This window comes from Papio anubis, chromosome 18 (genome assembly GCF_008728515.1).
Source record: "Papio anubis isolate 15944 chromosome 18, Panubis1.0, whole genome shotgun sequence".
NCBI lineage: Eukaryota > Metazoa > Chordata > Mammalia > Primates > Cercopithecidae > Papio > Papio anubis.
The window spans coordinates 2,561,429-2,578,680 of NC_044993.1; the positions used below are offsets into that span (position 1 = coordinate 2,561,429).

At 48.1% G+C, this 17,252-nt stretch overlaps 1 protein-coding gene across 2 annotated transcripts in view; it reads left to right on the plus strand.

The window, feature by feature from the left end:
- Positions 1 to 17,252, plus strand: part of ZCCHC14 (zinc finger CCHC-type containing 14) — a 90,593-nt gene that overhangs the window by 52,078 nt on the left and 21,263 nt on the right. For both annotated transcript variants that reach the window (XR_641725.4, XM_003917284.5), the window contains exon 3: positions 11,277 to 11,350. Coding sequence is in view for 1 of the 2 variants with exons in the window: in XM_003917284.5 (XP_003917333.3) it covers positions 11,277 to 11,350 (74 nt within the window). In the remaining variant the exon portion in view is untranslated. The remainder of the gene's footprint in view (positions 1 to 11,276; positions 11,351 to 17,252) is intronic.

A 17,252-nucleotide genomic window follows, 5' to 3' on the forward strand; every position in this document is an offset into this window, starting at 1 on the left:
ATCAGTGACTCCAGTCTGCCTGGACCCCACTTACCAGTGCCAGTGAGAGGTAGAAACCCAGCCGCCATCCAGGCCTCTGCCCTTCTGGTCACAGTTGTCTTAGGAATTATATCCGCGTGCATCGAAAGCTGCTTGGGACCACGTTAATATTTTTGTTTTCAACCTTCTCAAACCTATTTTGAACAATTCAAAAGCAGAATAGACTGCTTTTATATTACCCAGATATTTCCCATTTCTCTTGCTTTTCTTTCATTCCTGATGGTCCAAGTTTCCTTCCAGTTCATTTTCCTTCTGTTAGAAGAACTTTAGCAGTTCTTTCAGAGCAGGCCTGACAAACAGTCCTCTCAGTTTTCCTCCATCTGAGGGTGTCTTATTTCGCCTTCACTGGATGTAGAATTATAGTTGGTAGTTATTTGCCTTCAGTACTTTAAAATATGATTCTGCTCTCTTCTGGCCTTCGTGGTGTCTGATGAGAAATTCCCAGTCATTTGAATGGTTTTCTCCTACGAGGTAATGTATCGTTTTTGATTGCTTTCAAGATTTTTTTGTCTTTGGATTTTAGCATTGTGATTATGATGTGTGTGGATGTTGATTTCTTTGGGCTTGTCTTGTTTGGATAAGCTCATTGAGCTTCTTGTACATAGGCTTATGTCTGTCACCAAATTTGGGACTTTTTCAGCCATTCTCCCACTCCTAAAGTTTAAATTTTTTTTTTTCTAATTTTTTATTTGGTTCTTTACATCTGAATTTGCACAGGCTTTCCGTCTGTCTGTGCATCTCAAGAGTGTGTGCCCCTTCCTGTTGGGGCATTGTGACTGTAACTGCTTCGGTATCTTTGGTAGTTCTAGCATCTGTGTCATCTCAGTGTTGGGATCTGTTGATTTCTTGAATAGTATGATACGAGACTCTGACTCATCTTTAATCCTACAGAGAATAGTGATGTTTTTGGTTTGGAGCAGTTGACCTGGTTGGGTTCTGACAGCAAGTTCTGTGCAGCCTTCTGTGGGGTGTGGCTGTGGTGCCAGCTCCATTTTCCGAGCTTTGGCGGTGCTGTTTGGCCTCGTCCTTCGGGGGCATTGCTTGCCGTCCAGCCTGAGACTGGTGGAGGTGTGTTCTGCAGTCGAGAGTCTTACATGGGCAGCCCCGGGGTGAACGCGTCAACAACGTCACAGGGTTGCTCCCCTGAAATCCTCCCTCTCTGCTGTCCTTCTGTCCTTCCAGTTCCCAAGGGCTCCCCTTTTTGGTCCTCCATCCGGAAAGCTAGAGCTTTAACCCTCTCTGCTGTGCACTTCAGTGACCATCCCCATCTTTGGGGGAGGACAGAGAGAAGAAAAGGCAGTGAGGAGGTGTCACCCCACCTGGAATCACAGCCCCCACATCAGAGAGGAACGTCTCCCTTGCAGGAGCTTTTGTTGCTGCTCCCTCTTACCTGGAGCCAGAGTCTCCCAACACTATGTTTTCATAGATCATCTTTAGTTCAGTTTCCCTGAAACACAGGTTGGCCCCAAAAAAGTAAGAGGAAAGCCGTAACAACTTTACCTAAGAGTGCCCTTTTAATGCATTAGAATATATGGCTATTTATTGATGAATTATTTTTAATCTCCGAGTCGTCAATTTTACCTTTAAGAAAAACATCTTTTCCTGTGATAAGGCCCCTAACTTTATTTGCTAAAATCAGAGTTCTAGTTCAGATTTTGTTTTGTGTTCTGACTCTGGAGGCACAAATGGAGTAACACCGGTATGCTTATGTTGGAGAGGAGCTTTGTGTTGCCTTTCAAACTTGAATCTGATAGAACTACAGATTTAAACAATAAACATGAATGGGAGATAAGGAAAATCAAAGATGAAAACAGAGAAATGGACTTAATAAAAGATTTTTGTACGTAAATACTTCTTCTGACCCCAAGACAAAGCCAGGAAAGATGAAGCATATTTTCTACGATTTGAAATTAAGATAATGTAGGTGACTCTATTAGTAATCAGCTTGAGTATTTATATGAAAGTGTGTGGGCGGCCGGGCACGGTGGCTCACGCCTGTAATTCCAGCACTTTGGGAGGCCGAGGCTGGTGGATCACAAGGTCAGGAGGTAGAGACCATCCTGGCTAACACGGTGAAACCCCATCTCTACTAAAAATACAAAAAATTAGCTGGACGTCATGGCGGGCACCTGTAGTCCCAGCTACTCAGGAGGCTGGGGCAGGAGAATGGCGTGAACCCAGGAGGCGGAGCTTGCAGTGAGCTGAGATCGCACCACTGCACCCCATCCTGGGGTACAGAGGGAGACTGTATCTCAAAAAAAAAAAGAGAAAAGAAACTGTATGGGAACAGTCGCATATATATTATAGCAGATAGAAGGCTGACTTTGGAGTATTTCTATGCTTTCATCTGAAAATGAAGGGCTGGGCTGGGCGTGAAGGTGCAGGCCTGTAATCCCAGCACTTTGGGAGGCCAAAGCAGGCAGATCACTTTGAGTCCAGGAGTTCCAGACCAGCTTGGGTGACATGGCGAAACCCCGTGTCTACAAAAAAAAATACAAAAATCGTCTGGGCATGGTGATGCATGGCTGTAAACCCAGCTGCTCAGAAGGCTGAGGTGGGTGGATCACTTGAACCCAGGAGTTCGAGGCTGCAGTGAGCCAAGATCATACCACTGCACTTCAGCCTGGGTGACAGAGTGAGACCCTGTCAAAAAGAAAATGAAGGGCATTTTGTTGTGAGGAATCGGTTTATGGATAGTCTGGGATGTGGCCAGTGTCCTCTGGATACTTCCCTGTTTGGTGCCTTCCTGAAACGTGTTGCAAATTCTGTTTTATAAAATGTCTGGTCTCTTTGTCTAAAACTTTAGAATCACCTGGGCACAGTGGCTCATGCCTGTAATCTCAGCACTTTGGGAGGTCAGGGTGTGTGGATCACTTGAGGTTAGGAGTTCGAGACCAGCCTGACCAACATGGCAAAACCCTGTCTCTACTAAAAATGCAAAAATTAGCTGGGCGTGGTGGTGTGCACCTATAATCCCAGTTACTGGGTAGGCTGAGGCACAAGAATTGCTTGAACTCAGGAGGTGGAGGTTGCAGTGAGCTGAGATTGTGCCACTGCACTCCAGCCTGGGTGACAGAGCAAAGCTCTGTCTTTAAAAAATAATTATAAACATAAAAGCATACTGTTGCATGCATTTCAGTCAGTAAATTAAAAGTGGCCTGTTAGGCGAGGCACAGTGGCTTTCACCTGTAGTCTTGGCTGTGTGGAAAGCTGAGGCAGGAAGATTGTTGGAGCCCTGGAGTTTGAGTGCAGCCTGGGTAACAGCCAGGACCCATCTCTAAAATAAACTTTTAAAAATGCTTGTCAGTAGCATAAAATTGTGTGGGAAAATGTTTGGTTCCTTTTAATTAAAGGATGTAGAGAGCTGCTGGTAGACAGCAAAATAATCTACAGCTATTGTGCTGATTGTCCTGAGGTTTGATTTACCAACCTAGTCATTGTAGAATGATATGTAAGATACAGAATTGATGTGGTTACCTGTATTTTGACTTTGGAACATTTTAATCATCCTCTAAGATCTTGTTTGTTTAAATTGTATGTGGTTCTTTAATGTAACTTGTAAGATGTATTTATTTTCTATGGATATCTCATAGTTATACATATATCTTTTGGGTTGGAGGTACATGTGATATTTTGATATATGTATATAATGTGTAGTGATCAAATCAGAGTAACTGAGGTGTCTATCTCAAGCTTTAATCTTTTTATTTTTATTTTTTAATTTATAGGAATATCATAGGTTTTTGATTCAGTTTTACTTTACTTGGGAAATCGCACTTGGTCATTAAGGCAAAATGCCAAATGAGAGACTGCTTAGCAGAGTGAGGAGTGAGAACTTGTGGCCAGGTGCGGTGGCTCACGCCTGTAATCCCAGCACTTTGGGAGGCTGAGGTGGGCGGATCACAGGGTCAGAAGATTGAGACCAGCCTGGCCAACTAGTGAAACCCCCCATCACTACTAAAAATACAAAAATTAGCTGGGTGTGGTGGCGCGTGCCTGTAGTCCCAGCTGCTCAGGAGGCTGAGGCAGGAGAATGAACCCGGGAGGCGGAGCTTGCAGTGAGCCAAGATCGCACCACTGCACTCCAGCCTGGGCGACAGAGCGAGACTCCCTCTCAAAAAAAAAAAAAAAAAGTACTTGTATGAGCGTCGTCCTTTCTCCCAGGCTGTTGGGAATCCTATAAAGAGAATTCCATAATCCATACCCAGGCACTTCAGAAAGGAAACTGAGTTAGTAATATTCATGGCTTGTCTTAGCTAGTTTAAATAGCAATACATTGGTAAATTTAGCTCCTAGGTTTTTGAGTCCCCTACAAACCAGAAGTACATCTTAACCAAATAATACAGTTTGCTTATTAGTAACAAAGGTGAGGCAGGACACTTTGCTTCTGGAGCCATAGGCTCCTTAGAGATAAATCAGTTGTATTTCGGGGACTCCTCTGTAGGGCCCTCTCCTGTTCCTCAGTAGCAGGAAGAAGACCAGGGCAGTGCTAACAGTGGGCCTGGGCCCCGTGTGAATGCTCCAACTGGGAAGAAGACCGGGCCAGTGCTGACTGTGGACCCAGGCCCCGTGTGAATGCCCCAACAGGGCCCTTTATTTTTTGGGAATTTTATATCTTTATACTTATTAGGGCCATTTTCTGTTTTTATTCATATACTAACTATTGGTCGCTTTTTTGTGAGGCGGGTCAGCTCTATCGCCAGGCTGGAGTGCAGTGGCGGATCTCAGCTCACTGCAAGCTCCGCCTCGGGTTCCGCCATTCTCCTGCCCTCAGCCTCCGAAGTACGCTGGGACTACGAGCTGGCGCGCCAGCTTCATTTTTGTTTAGTGAGGCGAGGTTTCACGTGGAGTAGCAGTCTCTCTGACTTCTTGTGATCCGCCCGTCTGCGGCCTCCCCAAAGTGCTGGGATTACAGGCATTGAGCCACCAGCCAGCGGGATCCTTTTAAACTACTATCCCCATTTACAAATGAGGAAGCAGACACAATACTGACTTTAGTTACTGAATGAATATTCGAACTTAGGTCTTGGGAGGCATCATTCCATCTCCTTCCCGTGTGTCGTTAACTGTGACATTAACTGTGAGATGCTACTGGCTGGAAGACTTTCTCTGTACCTAAAAAGCGCGCGGTATTGCCCTAAAACTAACATGCTGCTTTTATTGGTTGGATTTATTGAAAAAGCCAGCACTGAAGCTGGTAGGTGAAAGCTCATGTCCCAGCACCAAGGGAGGCCAGGCAATTTGGTCTAAAGGTCAGGAGATCCAGAGCCATCCTGGCTAACACAGTGAAACCATCTCTACTAAAAACCACAAAAATTAGCTGGGTGTGAGGGTGGCCGGTGCTTGTTGTCCCAGCTTCTCAGGAGAGGCTGAGGCAGGAGAGTGGTGTGTGTGAACCGGAGGCCCAGACTTGCAGTGAGCCGAGATCGTTAGTTGGACTCCAGCCTGGGCAACTTGAGGCAAGACTCCGTCTCAAAAAAAAAAAAAAAAAAAAAAAAAAAGAAAAGAAAGAAAGAAAAAGCCCTTTAAGACTTGGCTGCAGAGTTTCTTTTTTGAGAATCAGTCTTGCTCTGTCACGACTGGAGTGCAGTGGCCAGATCTCGGCTGCAAGCTCCCACCCTCCAGTTCGCTCTGTCTCCTGCCTCCTTCCAGCTGGGACTGCGTGCCACCGCCAACTGATTTTGTATTTTTTAGTAGAGACGGGGTTTCACCGTGTTAGCCAGGATGGTCTCGATCTCCTGACCTCATGATCCACCCGTCTCGGCCTCCCAAAGTGCTGGGATTACAGGCTTGAGCCACCGCGCCCGGCCAGCTGCAGAGTTTCATAGTATCATTCTTGTACAGGCATAGAAAGGAAAATACCCAAATAAATGAGGTAAGGTGCTCCTGCAGTTGACGCACAGTCCAGCTCCTGTGCATCCCGTCCAGCCGGCTGGGTCGAGGCGTCCATGCCTCGTGAGCAGTGGGCTCTGTGTGCCATGCACTGCCGCGTCACCGCAGCATCGGAGCATGTGCCTGGTCATTGTTTTGGGGTTTTTCCTAAGCTACTGTACCTGTTTTTAAGCTACTGTACCTGGTTGCTGGCTCTTTCCTCATTTTCTCCATAGGTGGCAGGCTGTCACAACCGTGTTATTCCTGTCACATGGCCAGCAGCAGGTGTGAGATGTCCCTGGCATCTGATTGTAGAGGTATTGAAGTGTAAAAGGAAAAAATCAGAAACTGTTCACCTTGGCATCGAAACACCACAGTGTGGTACAGTTGGACCAAAGGGAGGCCTGACTTCCGACATCACCGTTCTTACTCCAGCTTCCCCCTTTTCAGTTACATTAGAGTACTGGCGTCTAAATGCTACTAGGTATTGATGCAGTTACGAAATGATAGTCTATGTGATTATACATTTTATCGAAGGTGGTGTGATATAACTTGTAAGACTTGGGGAAAATGCCTATTGTGTACCTGGAATGAGAAAAGAAGAAAGGTTTGAACAGACATTTCAGAGGGAAAAGTACATCATCCTTTGTGTTCTTATTTCAGAAGGAGGGCGCAGGCCTGGCCCAGCCTCGGGTCCCTTTGCCCCAGCCCTGTTTGTGCCCACACAGGCCTGCCTGGGTGCGGTGCTGATCAGCCTCAGTGCTCCAGGAGAGCCTCCTCATGGCTTTGGCTGCCGTGCGCTGTGGCCGAATCGCCATGCACACCGAACACTTTCTTCACGGAGGCTTTCTGGCCAGTGCGGATCCTGTCTTCATAGTCCCTCTGGCTCTGCTGTCTCCTGTCAGGTGATGGGGTGCTGTTTGCCCCTGAATTTTTATTTTTATTTTTTTTTTGAGATGGAATTTCACTCTTGTTGCCCAGGCTGGAGTACAGTGGCATGAATCTCGGCTCACCACCACCTCTGCCTCCTGGGGTCAAGCCGTTCTCCTGCCTCAGCCTCCCAAGTAACTGGAATTACAGGCATACACCACCATGCCCGGCTAATTTTGTATTTTTACTAGAGATGGGGTTTCTCCATGTTGGTCAGGCTGTTCTCGAACTCCTGACCTCAGGTGATCCACCTGCCTCAGCCTCCCAAAGTGCTGGGATTATAAGCATGAGCCACCGCGCCTGGCCGCCCGTGAATTTATCTAGCCTTTTGCTTACGCTCCACAGAAGGCAGTGGGGTGACCAGGGAGGGAGGGGAAGGCAGCCACACTGGGGGCAGACTGGAAGTGGGTTGTAATGAGTGTCTGTGTGCAGATAGGTATTCGCTTTGAGATGGCAAAACCACATTACAGAAATGTGGGGAAAAGCTGCTCTTCACTTCGCCACCGTACACAGCTGTTCCCATCACTTTCGATCGTTTAGTTTTAGTGTTTTCATTTCCATTTTAAACAAAACTGTCATCATGTTATGCATAGAATTTGTAATTTTCTACTTAATATCTAAGCCTTTTTTCTCTTTTTAAGTTCTGGGGTACGTGTGCAGGATGTGCAGGTTGTTACATAGGTAAATGTATGCCATGGTGGGTTGCTGCACCCATCAACCCGTCACTTAGGCATAAGCCTGGTATGCGTAAGCTCTATAAGCCTTTTTTCTTGTTGTGGTTTTTAGAATCACGATCTGTGATGGCTCCAGAGTTGAGAGCGTGCTTAAATCCTTCCTGACCTTAACGCAGGCTGGTCACCCAGCCCCTCACTCCTTATGCCTGGTCTTCTCTCTCTCCCAGGCTCCTCTTCTCAGCCTTCAGAGCCCATGGAGCACATGGGGTCCAGGGCAGGAGTAGAGGGAGCCTCGCTGTGTCCCTCCTGGGCCCAGGGCTGCCCTGGCCGGGGGCGGCCACTGCCCAGGCTGGCCATTCTGCAGAGGGATGCGCCAGCATTTGGGGCCTAGACTTGGAAATGCCTCTTTTATTTGAAAACAGCTGAATAACATTCATCTGCTTTTCCCATTTTCCTGTCCAGATACGAGATATGAGTGAGTCACTTCCTACTCTCAGTCCAGATGGGGGTTTTTTCTTTTTACTTTTTTCATAAACCCTCATATTATTCAGTCCTGGGACATGAGGTACACATGGTGTCTGTGGCCAGGGAGAATGCTGACTACGTGTTTCTGTATTCATTGACACTATGTGTTGTTTAAAAAAGTAAAATATATGGATTAGAGTGATGTCATTGTGGGAAGTTTTAGAAGCACTGCTTTAGAAAAACATAAAAGCTATGTATTTGCTGACAGTCTGAGGAAGTCAGGCAGGAACAGCGTGTAGTTTCACTGAGTGAACATCAGCAGGACTGTGCAGCCTCTAAATGTGCTGTGCTCTTTGTTTTGCCAGAAAGGAAATAAACATTTGTATTTTTTATAGTAATTCCTTCCTGTGAGGTGCTATTTTAAGCTTAAAGAACTCTAAGCCGAGTGGACTCCCACATCTGTGAGATGCATGAGGGTCCCCGGCAGAGCAGGTGGTGCTGCTGGGAGGGCAGCACCCGCTGCCTTGTGCTCCACCACCCTTGAAGCACCTGCAGGGTGACCTGGGACGTGGCCGGGTGTTCGTGGCACATGCTGGGGGAGCGAGCGAGGATGGTTGGTTTAGCTCAGGGTTGGCCGGCTCATTCTGCAGAGACACAGGGAGTCAGTGTCATTGGCTCTGGGAGCAGAGTGGTGTCTGGCACAGCTCTTCAGCCGTGGCATCATGGGGCGGCCACAGAGGACATGCAGATGGGGGCGTGGTGGAGGCCCACAGAGCTGCTCGCGGACAGGCGGGTGTTGGTTTAGACAGCGCTGTCTGGGAGCACACCGCCCAGCGTGGCAGCCACTAGCCTCCTGTGGCTGCAGAACCCTCAGCATGGTTCTTCAGGAAACTGGGGGGTTGAACGTTTAATTTTATTCATTCCTTTTTTTTTTTTTTTTTTTTTTGAGATGGAGTCTCGCTCTGTCGCCCAGGCTGGAGTGCAGTGGCGCGATCTTGGCTCACTGCAAGCTCCTCCTCTTGGGTTCCCGCCATTCTCCTGCCTCAGCCTCCCGAGTAGCTGGGACTACAGGCGCTGCCACCACGCCCGGCTAGTTTTTTGTATTTTTAGTAGAGGCGGGGTTTCACCGTGTTAGCCAGGATGGTCTTGATCTCCTGACCTGGTGATCCGCCCTCCTCAGCCTCCCAGAGTGCTGGGATTACAGGTGTGAGCCACCGCACCCAGCCAATTTTATTCATTCTTCATTAACTTAACTTGTCACGGGTGATTTGGGCAGTGCAGGCTTAGAACCATCCCCAGAGCGTGTGCACAGAGCAGGTCCTTCTCTAGGGGAGGTTCGTGTATGTTAGGAGAAGAAGTTGTGTGGCCAAAAAATGTGGGGAATCGTTTAAAAAATTATTAGGTACTGTAGGACTTCTCAGAGTCCTTAATATTCTAATGTACATTGACAGTTGACAAGGAGTTTCTGAGATTTTTTTTCCCCAAAAAACTTATGTTTTTTAGAGACTAAGTCTCACTCTGTTGCCCGGGCTGGAGTGCAATGGCGCGATCTCGGCTCACTGCAACCTCTGCCTCCCGGGTTCAAGCGATTCTCCTGCCACAGCCTCCCGAGTAGCTGGGATTACAGGCGCCTGCCACTATGCCCAGCTAATTTTTTGTATTTTTAGTAGAGACAGGGATTCACCATACTGGCCAGGCTGCTCTTGATCTCGTGACCTTGTGATTTGCCTGCCTTGGCCCCGCAGAGTGCTGGGATACCAGGCGTGAATCACTGCTCTCAGCTGCCCCAAAAAGCTTTTTGGCCATACAGGTTTTTGAGGTGGCCGTGACCTTGTGTGAGCACTGGCGTCCGCGGAGAGGGCTCTGGAGAACGTTGGTGCGGGAGACCAGGAGGTCTTTGGGTGCCGGCAGGAAGTGTCACATTCACAGTTCTGAGAAGTTGTGTTGAGTATTTCACATTGGACAAAGTTAGATTCTACAAATTAGCAGACATCCCAGTTGCACACGGCCAGGTGGCCTCTAGACCCAGCGAAGGCTGGTGGAGGAAGGCGGGAGAATGCTCCCGTAGCCTCTTTCCCAGTTGTGTGTGAAGCTGCGGCGTGGGGCTCCTGGAGCCCGGGAAGTGTGGAAGCTGGCAGAGCCGGGTGTGCTGGGTAGCGAGAAGCATCAGCGCTGGATCGGCAGGGCAGGCCTGCCTTGATACGGCTGAGTCGGAAACTACAGCACGTTCCATACGCGGCTGTTTTGTTTTAAGCAGATATTTGGGCTCATTTAAAAATGGTGCTTAAAACCTAATTGTATCATCTTATTTTTGATGAGAAAAACACGCACCAGTGTACGGGAAAACGGGATGAGTAGGCTGATGCCTTCCGGGCTGCCTGGTGAGGCCTCTCGTCCCTGTTGCCGTCCATCCTGTGCAGCTTCATTCACTGCAGCCTGGTTCTGCTTTGAGACAGTGCTCTCTATCTTCCTGATTCCCCCAGGACTGCTGTTCTGGTCTCCTCATCCTTGCCCTCACAGAGAAGGATGAGAATGAATTCTGTTGAAAAGAAAGGCCAGGCATGGTGGCTCACGCCAGCAGTTCGGGAGGCTGAGGTGGGTGGATCACCTGAGGTCAGGAGTTTGAGACCAACCTGGCCAACATGACAAAACCTCTTCTCTTCTAAAATTACAAAAATCAGCCAGGCATGGTGGTGCGTGCGCCTGTAATACCAGCTACTGGGGAGGCTGAGGCACGAGAATCGCTTGAACCCAGGAGGCAGAGAGGTTGCAGTGAGCTGCCGAAACAGAGTAAGACTCTGTCTAAAAAAAAAAAAAAAAAAAAAAAGAAAGAAAAGAAAATACATGGAAGAGGCTCCCAGGTAACTGTGTTCTTGGGGAAATATTGTCTAAAACAGTCACAATTGAAAATGCTGAGCATTAGCTTTTCAGAAGTTGGGACAGATTCGTAACGGTTTTGAGGGTGAACCCGGGAGGCTGCACAGATACTCAGTTGTAGCTGCATCTGGGCTCTTGCGGGGTCCATAAACGTATGTCATACTCTGGAGTTGTTTCCTGCCCTGCCATTGCCAGATGTGGCTTTGCTTTCCCTGCTTTCTGTTGCAAACCTGCCCTGCATCGGTGCTGCCGCCCGCCTTCCTCTCTGGGCTCTGGTTCTAGGTGAGGCACCACTGAAGTGACAGGACAGCCTGGGCGCTGAGAACCTCAGTTTGAACACTGCTAAATATCAAATGCTAAATAATCATGTATATACTTCAAGCTCTTATTTCATTTTTGTTTTTTGTTTTACTTTTACAGTGAGTGTTGAAAAGATAGACCTGAAGGGATTATCACACACAAAAAATGACAGAAATGTTGAATGTTCCTTTGAGGTAAGATGCTAAGTTTTTTTCCCCTCTCTCTTGTAAGGGTAGGAAGGAAACACTTACCCTGGAGATGCTTTTCTTTACCTAGCTAAGGCTGTGCCTTGTGCGAAGCCCTGTGCCAGTGCTGTATAGGAAGCTGGCTCTGGGCTCGGGGTGGGCCGTCTCCAGGGTGGGGGTTGTTGGCTGCGGGGCCTCTACAGGCGGGAAGGGTGGGAGCTCGGGCAGGGCCTGGGGTTATCATTTGAGGTGTGAATGGTGCATACCTCGCGGGGCTCTAGCAGAACTGGATGAGGCAGCCTGCAGAGCAACGCACACAGAACCCGGGTCCATGGTGCCTGTGGAGACTGGTGATGAAAGCTCCTTGGTCTGGGCAGGGAACACTCCCTAAACTGACATGCTTAGCTGCTGGGGGCTGGTCACTGAAGTTGGGTACCACAAAGAATCAGGAGAGTTGAGCAGTGTTGTGTTTCCAGGTGACCCCCGGTGACCAGGGTCAAGACGGCCAGAAGCCCATTTCCCTCTCACAGCAGGGCGTGCGGGAGGCCACCCTGCTCCCTGGTCGCTGTGCCCCATCAGAACCTCAGGGTGCCCTTAGGGGTACAGGCCTCCTCTGGCTACTCTGACTTCCCTAGGATGTTGACCTCTTCTCCCAGCCCGAAGTGGCAGCCAGGACACCAGTCCTCACGCGTTCATCCTGGGCAGCAGGATGCAGGAGGAGGAAAGGCAGACTCGAAATCTTTCTCTTAAGGAACATTCCTGAAAGCACTCTCTAGACACTTCACTTACATTTTGTTGGCCAGATTTACTTTCTTGGTCCCACCTGGATGCCTAAGTGGCTGGGAAGTGTGTCCCGGCTGACGGTGCCCAGCTCCCAGTCAGGGTTCTGTTAGGAACCCTGGCAGGGGCACATTCTCCTTGGACCACGTGTGCGTCGAGTACTGATGGCGTCACTGGAGAGTGCTCTCCAGACAGAACTCCTGTGAGCATCTGGCATGATCCGCCTGTGCAGCTTCCTGATTTTTTGAAGAGTGTGGTTACACCAAAATACTTTAAACCTGTTTTCCACTAAAGGGACAAGTCTCCACTTGGTTTGGGAGACTGTGTTGTGACAAGCGGTTGTTACGCTGTGCGTTTTTCCTTTGAAAATGTAAGGAAAATCCTTAGCTGCTGAGGTTTGGAGGGTGCTGGCGCCTGTGATGGTAGTGCCAGAGTCTCGGCACCCACAGAGTACCTGGGTCTCATGTCGTACAGCCCAGGTGGAGCCCAGGGAAAGACGACAGGGACTCTCTGAGTGCCCTGGAACCCAGCAGAAGTCCCAGTGACCCTACGTATTAGCTGACATTTTGCAGTGGTCGCAAGTGACACCTTCCTTCATTCCTTGCATTGCGGTGTCAGGCCTCTTCAGATACTGGTGGGGACTGTGCCCTGAAGAAGGTGCTGTGCACGGAGCTGTCTTCGCGTGCAGTCGTGTAACAGTGGGCTTCAGTTTGCTCCGAATCCTTAGTCCAGTTATTTGTGGTGAGGAAATCGGAAGTCAGGTCCACACAGTGTAAGATGTGGGAACTTCATTCAACCTGACTGGCCAAAGCCTTGCTTTGCTCTTCTCCTCTCTTCTCTTCTCTTTTTGCTTTTTTCTCTGTCTCTCTTTTCTTTCTTGCTTTCTTACTTGCTTTCTTTCTTTCAACAGTATCTTGCTCTGTCACCAGGCTAGAGTGCAGTGGCATGAACTTGGTTCACTACAGCCTCGACCTCCTGGGCTTAAGCAGTTCCCTCACCTTAGCCTCCCAGTAGCTGGGACCACAGGCACATGCCACCACACCCAAGCTAATTTTTGTACTTTTGTGGAGATGGGGTTTTACCATGTTGCTCAGGCTGGTCTCGAACTCCCTAGCTCAAGCTATCTGCCCACCTCAGCCTCGCAAAGTGCTGGGATTACAGGCATGAGCCATCACACCTGGCCATATTTTTCTATTTTAGAAATCAAGTTGATTCTGAAAGTTTGCGGGGCACAGTGGCTCACACCTGTAATCCCAGCACTTTGGGAGGCCAAGGTGGGTGGATCACGTGGGGTCAGGAGTTCAAGACCAGCCTGGCCAACATGGTGAAACCCCGTCTCTACTAAAAATACAAAAATTAGCCAGGTGTGGTGGTGGGCACCTGTAGTCCCAGCTACTCAGGAGGCTGAGGCCGGGGAATTGCTTGAACCCAGGAGGCAGAGGTTGCAGTGAGCTGAGATTGCACCACTGTACTCCAGCCTTGACAACAAAGCGAGACTCCATCTCAAAAAAAAAAAAAAAAAAATCAAGTTAAAGCGATATGGGAAGAACTAGAGTAGTTAATTTTGAAAAGAAGAAACAAATTGGAAGACTCGCACTACCTGATTTCAAGACTTCTGAAACAGCAGGATCACAGCGCCATGAGGTAGCAGAAGGGAAGGCAGAACAGAGGAGTGGGACAGAATAGGCCCCAGACAGACTGACACACACATGCGGGGTCTGAAGGAGTGCCGTGAAGAAAGGATGCTCTTTTCAGCAGACACCCTGGAACAGACATCCATACGCAGGAGAAGCGAGCCTTGCCTCCCGCCGCAGTCCTTACACCACATTAACTCAGAAGTGATCGGAGACCTAAATGTAAACCCAAAACAAAACTGCTAGGAGAAAACAAACTTTGTGATTTAAATTAGGTAAGGATTTCTGAGATACAGTGCCAAAAACATCCATAAAAGACAAAATCAATGAATTAGAATATATTAAAGTTTAAAACTTTCTCTTTGACAGACACTATGAAGAGAATGAAAAGGCTCAGATGAGGAGAAAATATTTGCAAGTTGTGTAGCTGATGAAGGATTTATATATTCAGAATGTATAAAGAATTCTCAAAACTTTCTTTTTAAGAGATGGGGTCTCCGGCCGGGCGCGGTGGCTCACGCCTGTAATCCCAGCACTTTGGGAGGCCAAGGTGGACGAATCACCTGAGGTTAGGAGTCTGAGATCTGCCTAGCCAAAATGACAAAACCCTGTCTCTAGTAAAAATAGAAAAAATAGCTGGGCGTGGTAGCTGCACCTGTAATCCCAGCTGCTTGGGAGGCTGAGGCAGGAGAATCGCTTGAAGCCAGGAGGTGGAGGTTGCAGTGAGCCAAGATCATGCTCCTGCATTCCAGCCTGAGCAACAAAAGCAAAACCTGTCTCAAAAAAAAAAAAAAAAAAAAAAAAAGATGGTATCTGCTTCTGGCTGGTCTTGAACTCTTGCCTCAAGGGATCCTCCTGTCCTGGACTCCTAGGGTTGCTGGGATCCCAGGCATGAGCCTCCATGCCCAACAAGTTGCTTCCTCTTAAAAGTTTTGAGAGTTCTGCCAGGTGTAGACACATGCCTGCAGTTCCAGCTACTTGGGAGACCGAGGCAGGAGTATCCCTTGAGGCCAGGAGTTCAAGACCAGCCTGGGCAACAGTGAGACCCTGTCTCCACAAAGAAAAAAAAAAAAGATGATTTGCCAAGGAAGATACATAGGTGGCAAATAAACACATGTGAAAAGATAGTCACCATCCTCATCATTAGGAAAATGCCAAGTCCCACAGTGAAAGAGCACGCACACCTCTTGAAATACTCAAATGAAAAACGCTGACCCCACCCACCTCAGGCTGCGGTGTGGAGGAGCTGGAATCACATTCCCTGATTCACTGATGGTGGGAATGGGAAATGGGGCAGCCACTTCGGAAGACAGTTTGGCAGTTTCTTAAAAAGTGTGACCTGTAAGTTCCAGCCTAGATATTTACCCTGGGGGAATTAAGCACATGTTCATAAAAGATTCGTGCAAGAGTGTTTATAGCAGCTTTGTTTGTAACATTCCAAGACTGTAAACAACCGAGATACCCGTTGACGGACGCGTGGACAGGCCAGCCCTGGTGTTACGTCCACGCAGTGGAATACCTACCACCCGGCAGTAATGCTGAGTGGTCTCAGAATGGACAACTGAGATGCTCAGCGAGATGCATGAATCTCGTGTTGTGTGAAAGAAACTAGACGACTCCTTCCAAAAAGTATGTACTCGGTGAGTCCGTGTATGAGTCCAGTTACATAAAATTCTAGAAAATGCAGACTTATCTGTAGCAACAGAAAGCAGTCAGTGGTTTCCTGGGGAGGGCCTGGGGGACACCTCAGGGGTGATGCTCCCTGCTGTGGTGGGGCGTGGCTCACAGGTGCCCTCAGATCAGAACAGCACATGGACCCCTTTCAATACGTGCAGTTCATCGTCAGTTATAATTCATTACAGCTCTTTTTGTTAAAAAAAAAATACTTGAAGATTCAAACTTTTCCTTTTGTCCATAGAACCTTGACTAATGAAAATCAAGTTGTCCTTTAAGTTGTCCTTTGTAAGTGGAAATAAATAGCGATTATACTGTGACTACAGCAATAAAACAGCATTCATAGGAATGTCTGCTGTACTTCAGTGAGGTAGAACAGTCTGTTGCCAACAGTATGGCAAGAATCAAAGAAACATTTTTTTCTGAAAACTTTCACTTATTCAGGGAGAAATAAATAACTTCTTCCTGCCCCACTGATTTTCTCAGCCTTGTTTCTCGTTTTAATTTTTTTTTTTTTTTTTTTGAGACGGAGTCTCGCTCTGTCGCCCAGGCTGGAGTGCTGTGGCTGGATCTCAGCTCACTGCAAGCTCCGCCTCCCGGGTTCCCGCCATTCTCCTGCCTCAGCCTCCCGAGTAACTGGGACTACAGGCGCCCGCCACCTCGCCCGGCTAGTTTTTTGTATTTTTTAGTAGAGACGGGGTTTCACCGTGTTAGCCAGGATGGTCTCGATCTCCTAACCTATGATCCACCCGTCTCGGCCTCCCAAAGTGCTGGGATTACAGGCTTGAGCCACCGTCGTTTTAATTTTTATGTATCGTTTTCCAGCATACAAATGAAAGGTTACTGTTTTAAGGAAGATGTACGTAACTAGATTAAGATGATTTCAAGATGTACAAGATTTTTTTCTATGGAGCTGGTTTTGATGTTGCTGAAATTATAATTGCTAGTTCCTAGTTGCTGAGGAAATCAAATCAATAAGCAGGAAGCAAATGATGGAACATTTTTGATATAAAATCAGCATGTAGGCAGCTGAGGCAGGAGCATCACCTGGAGGCCGGGAGACTGCGACCAGCCTGGGCAACACAGCGAGCCCCGTCTCTTAAAAAAAAAAAAAAAAAAAAAAGAGGCCAAGGGCAGTGGCTCACACCTGTAATCCCAACACTTTGGGAGGCTGAGGCAGGCGGATCGCTTGAGCCAGCCTGGGTGACATGGTGAAACCCCATCACTGCAAAAAAATACAAAAATTTGTCGGTCATTGTGGCACTCACCTATATTCCCAGCTACCGAGGAGGCTGAGGTGGGAGGATCACTCAAGCCTGGGAGGTCAAGGCTGCAGTGAGCCAAGATCATGCCACTGCACTCCAACTTGGGGGACAGTGAGAGACCTTGTCTCAAAAAAGAAAAAAAATTATGAAACAATACTAATAAACAACTCTTATTAAACCATCCTTTAAAGTCACCCAGACATTATTTTAATGTTATCTTTTCTTTGAAAGTTTATTTTTTCACTTGGGTGGCTGAGGCACAAGGATCACTTGAACCCGCGGGCGGAGCTTGCAGTGGAGCTGAGATCGCACCACTGTGCTCCAGCCTGGGCAACGGAGCAAAACTCTGTCTCAAAAATAAAAAGTCATACCCCGAGCAACATTCACTGTTCTGAGTAAGCTGTCAGTCACTATTAGCAAAGAAGGAGTCCTGGCAAGTGAGGTTTCCCTGAGTCTCTGTTTTCAGCACGTGTGCATGTGCACGGTAGAGGGCCCAGGGACTCCTCAGGTGTTGCCAGAGCAGCAGGCACTGGGCCGACCCTGCCTTCTAAGGTTAGG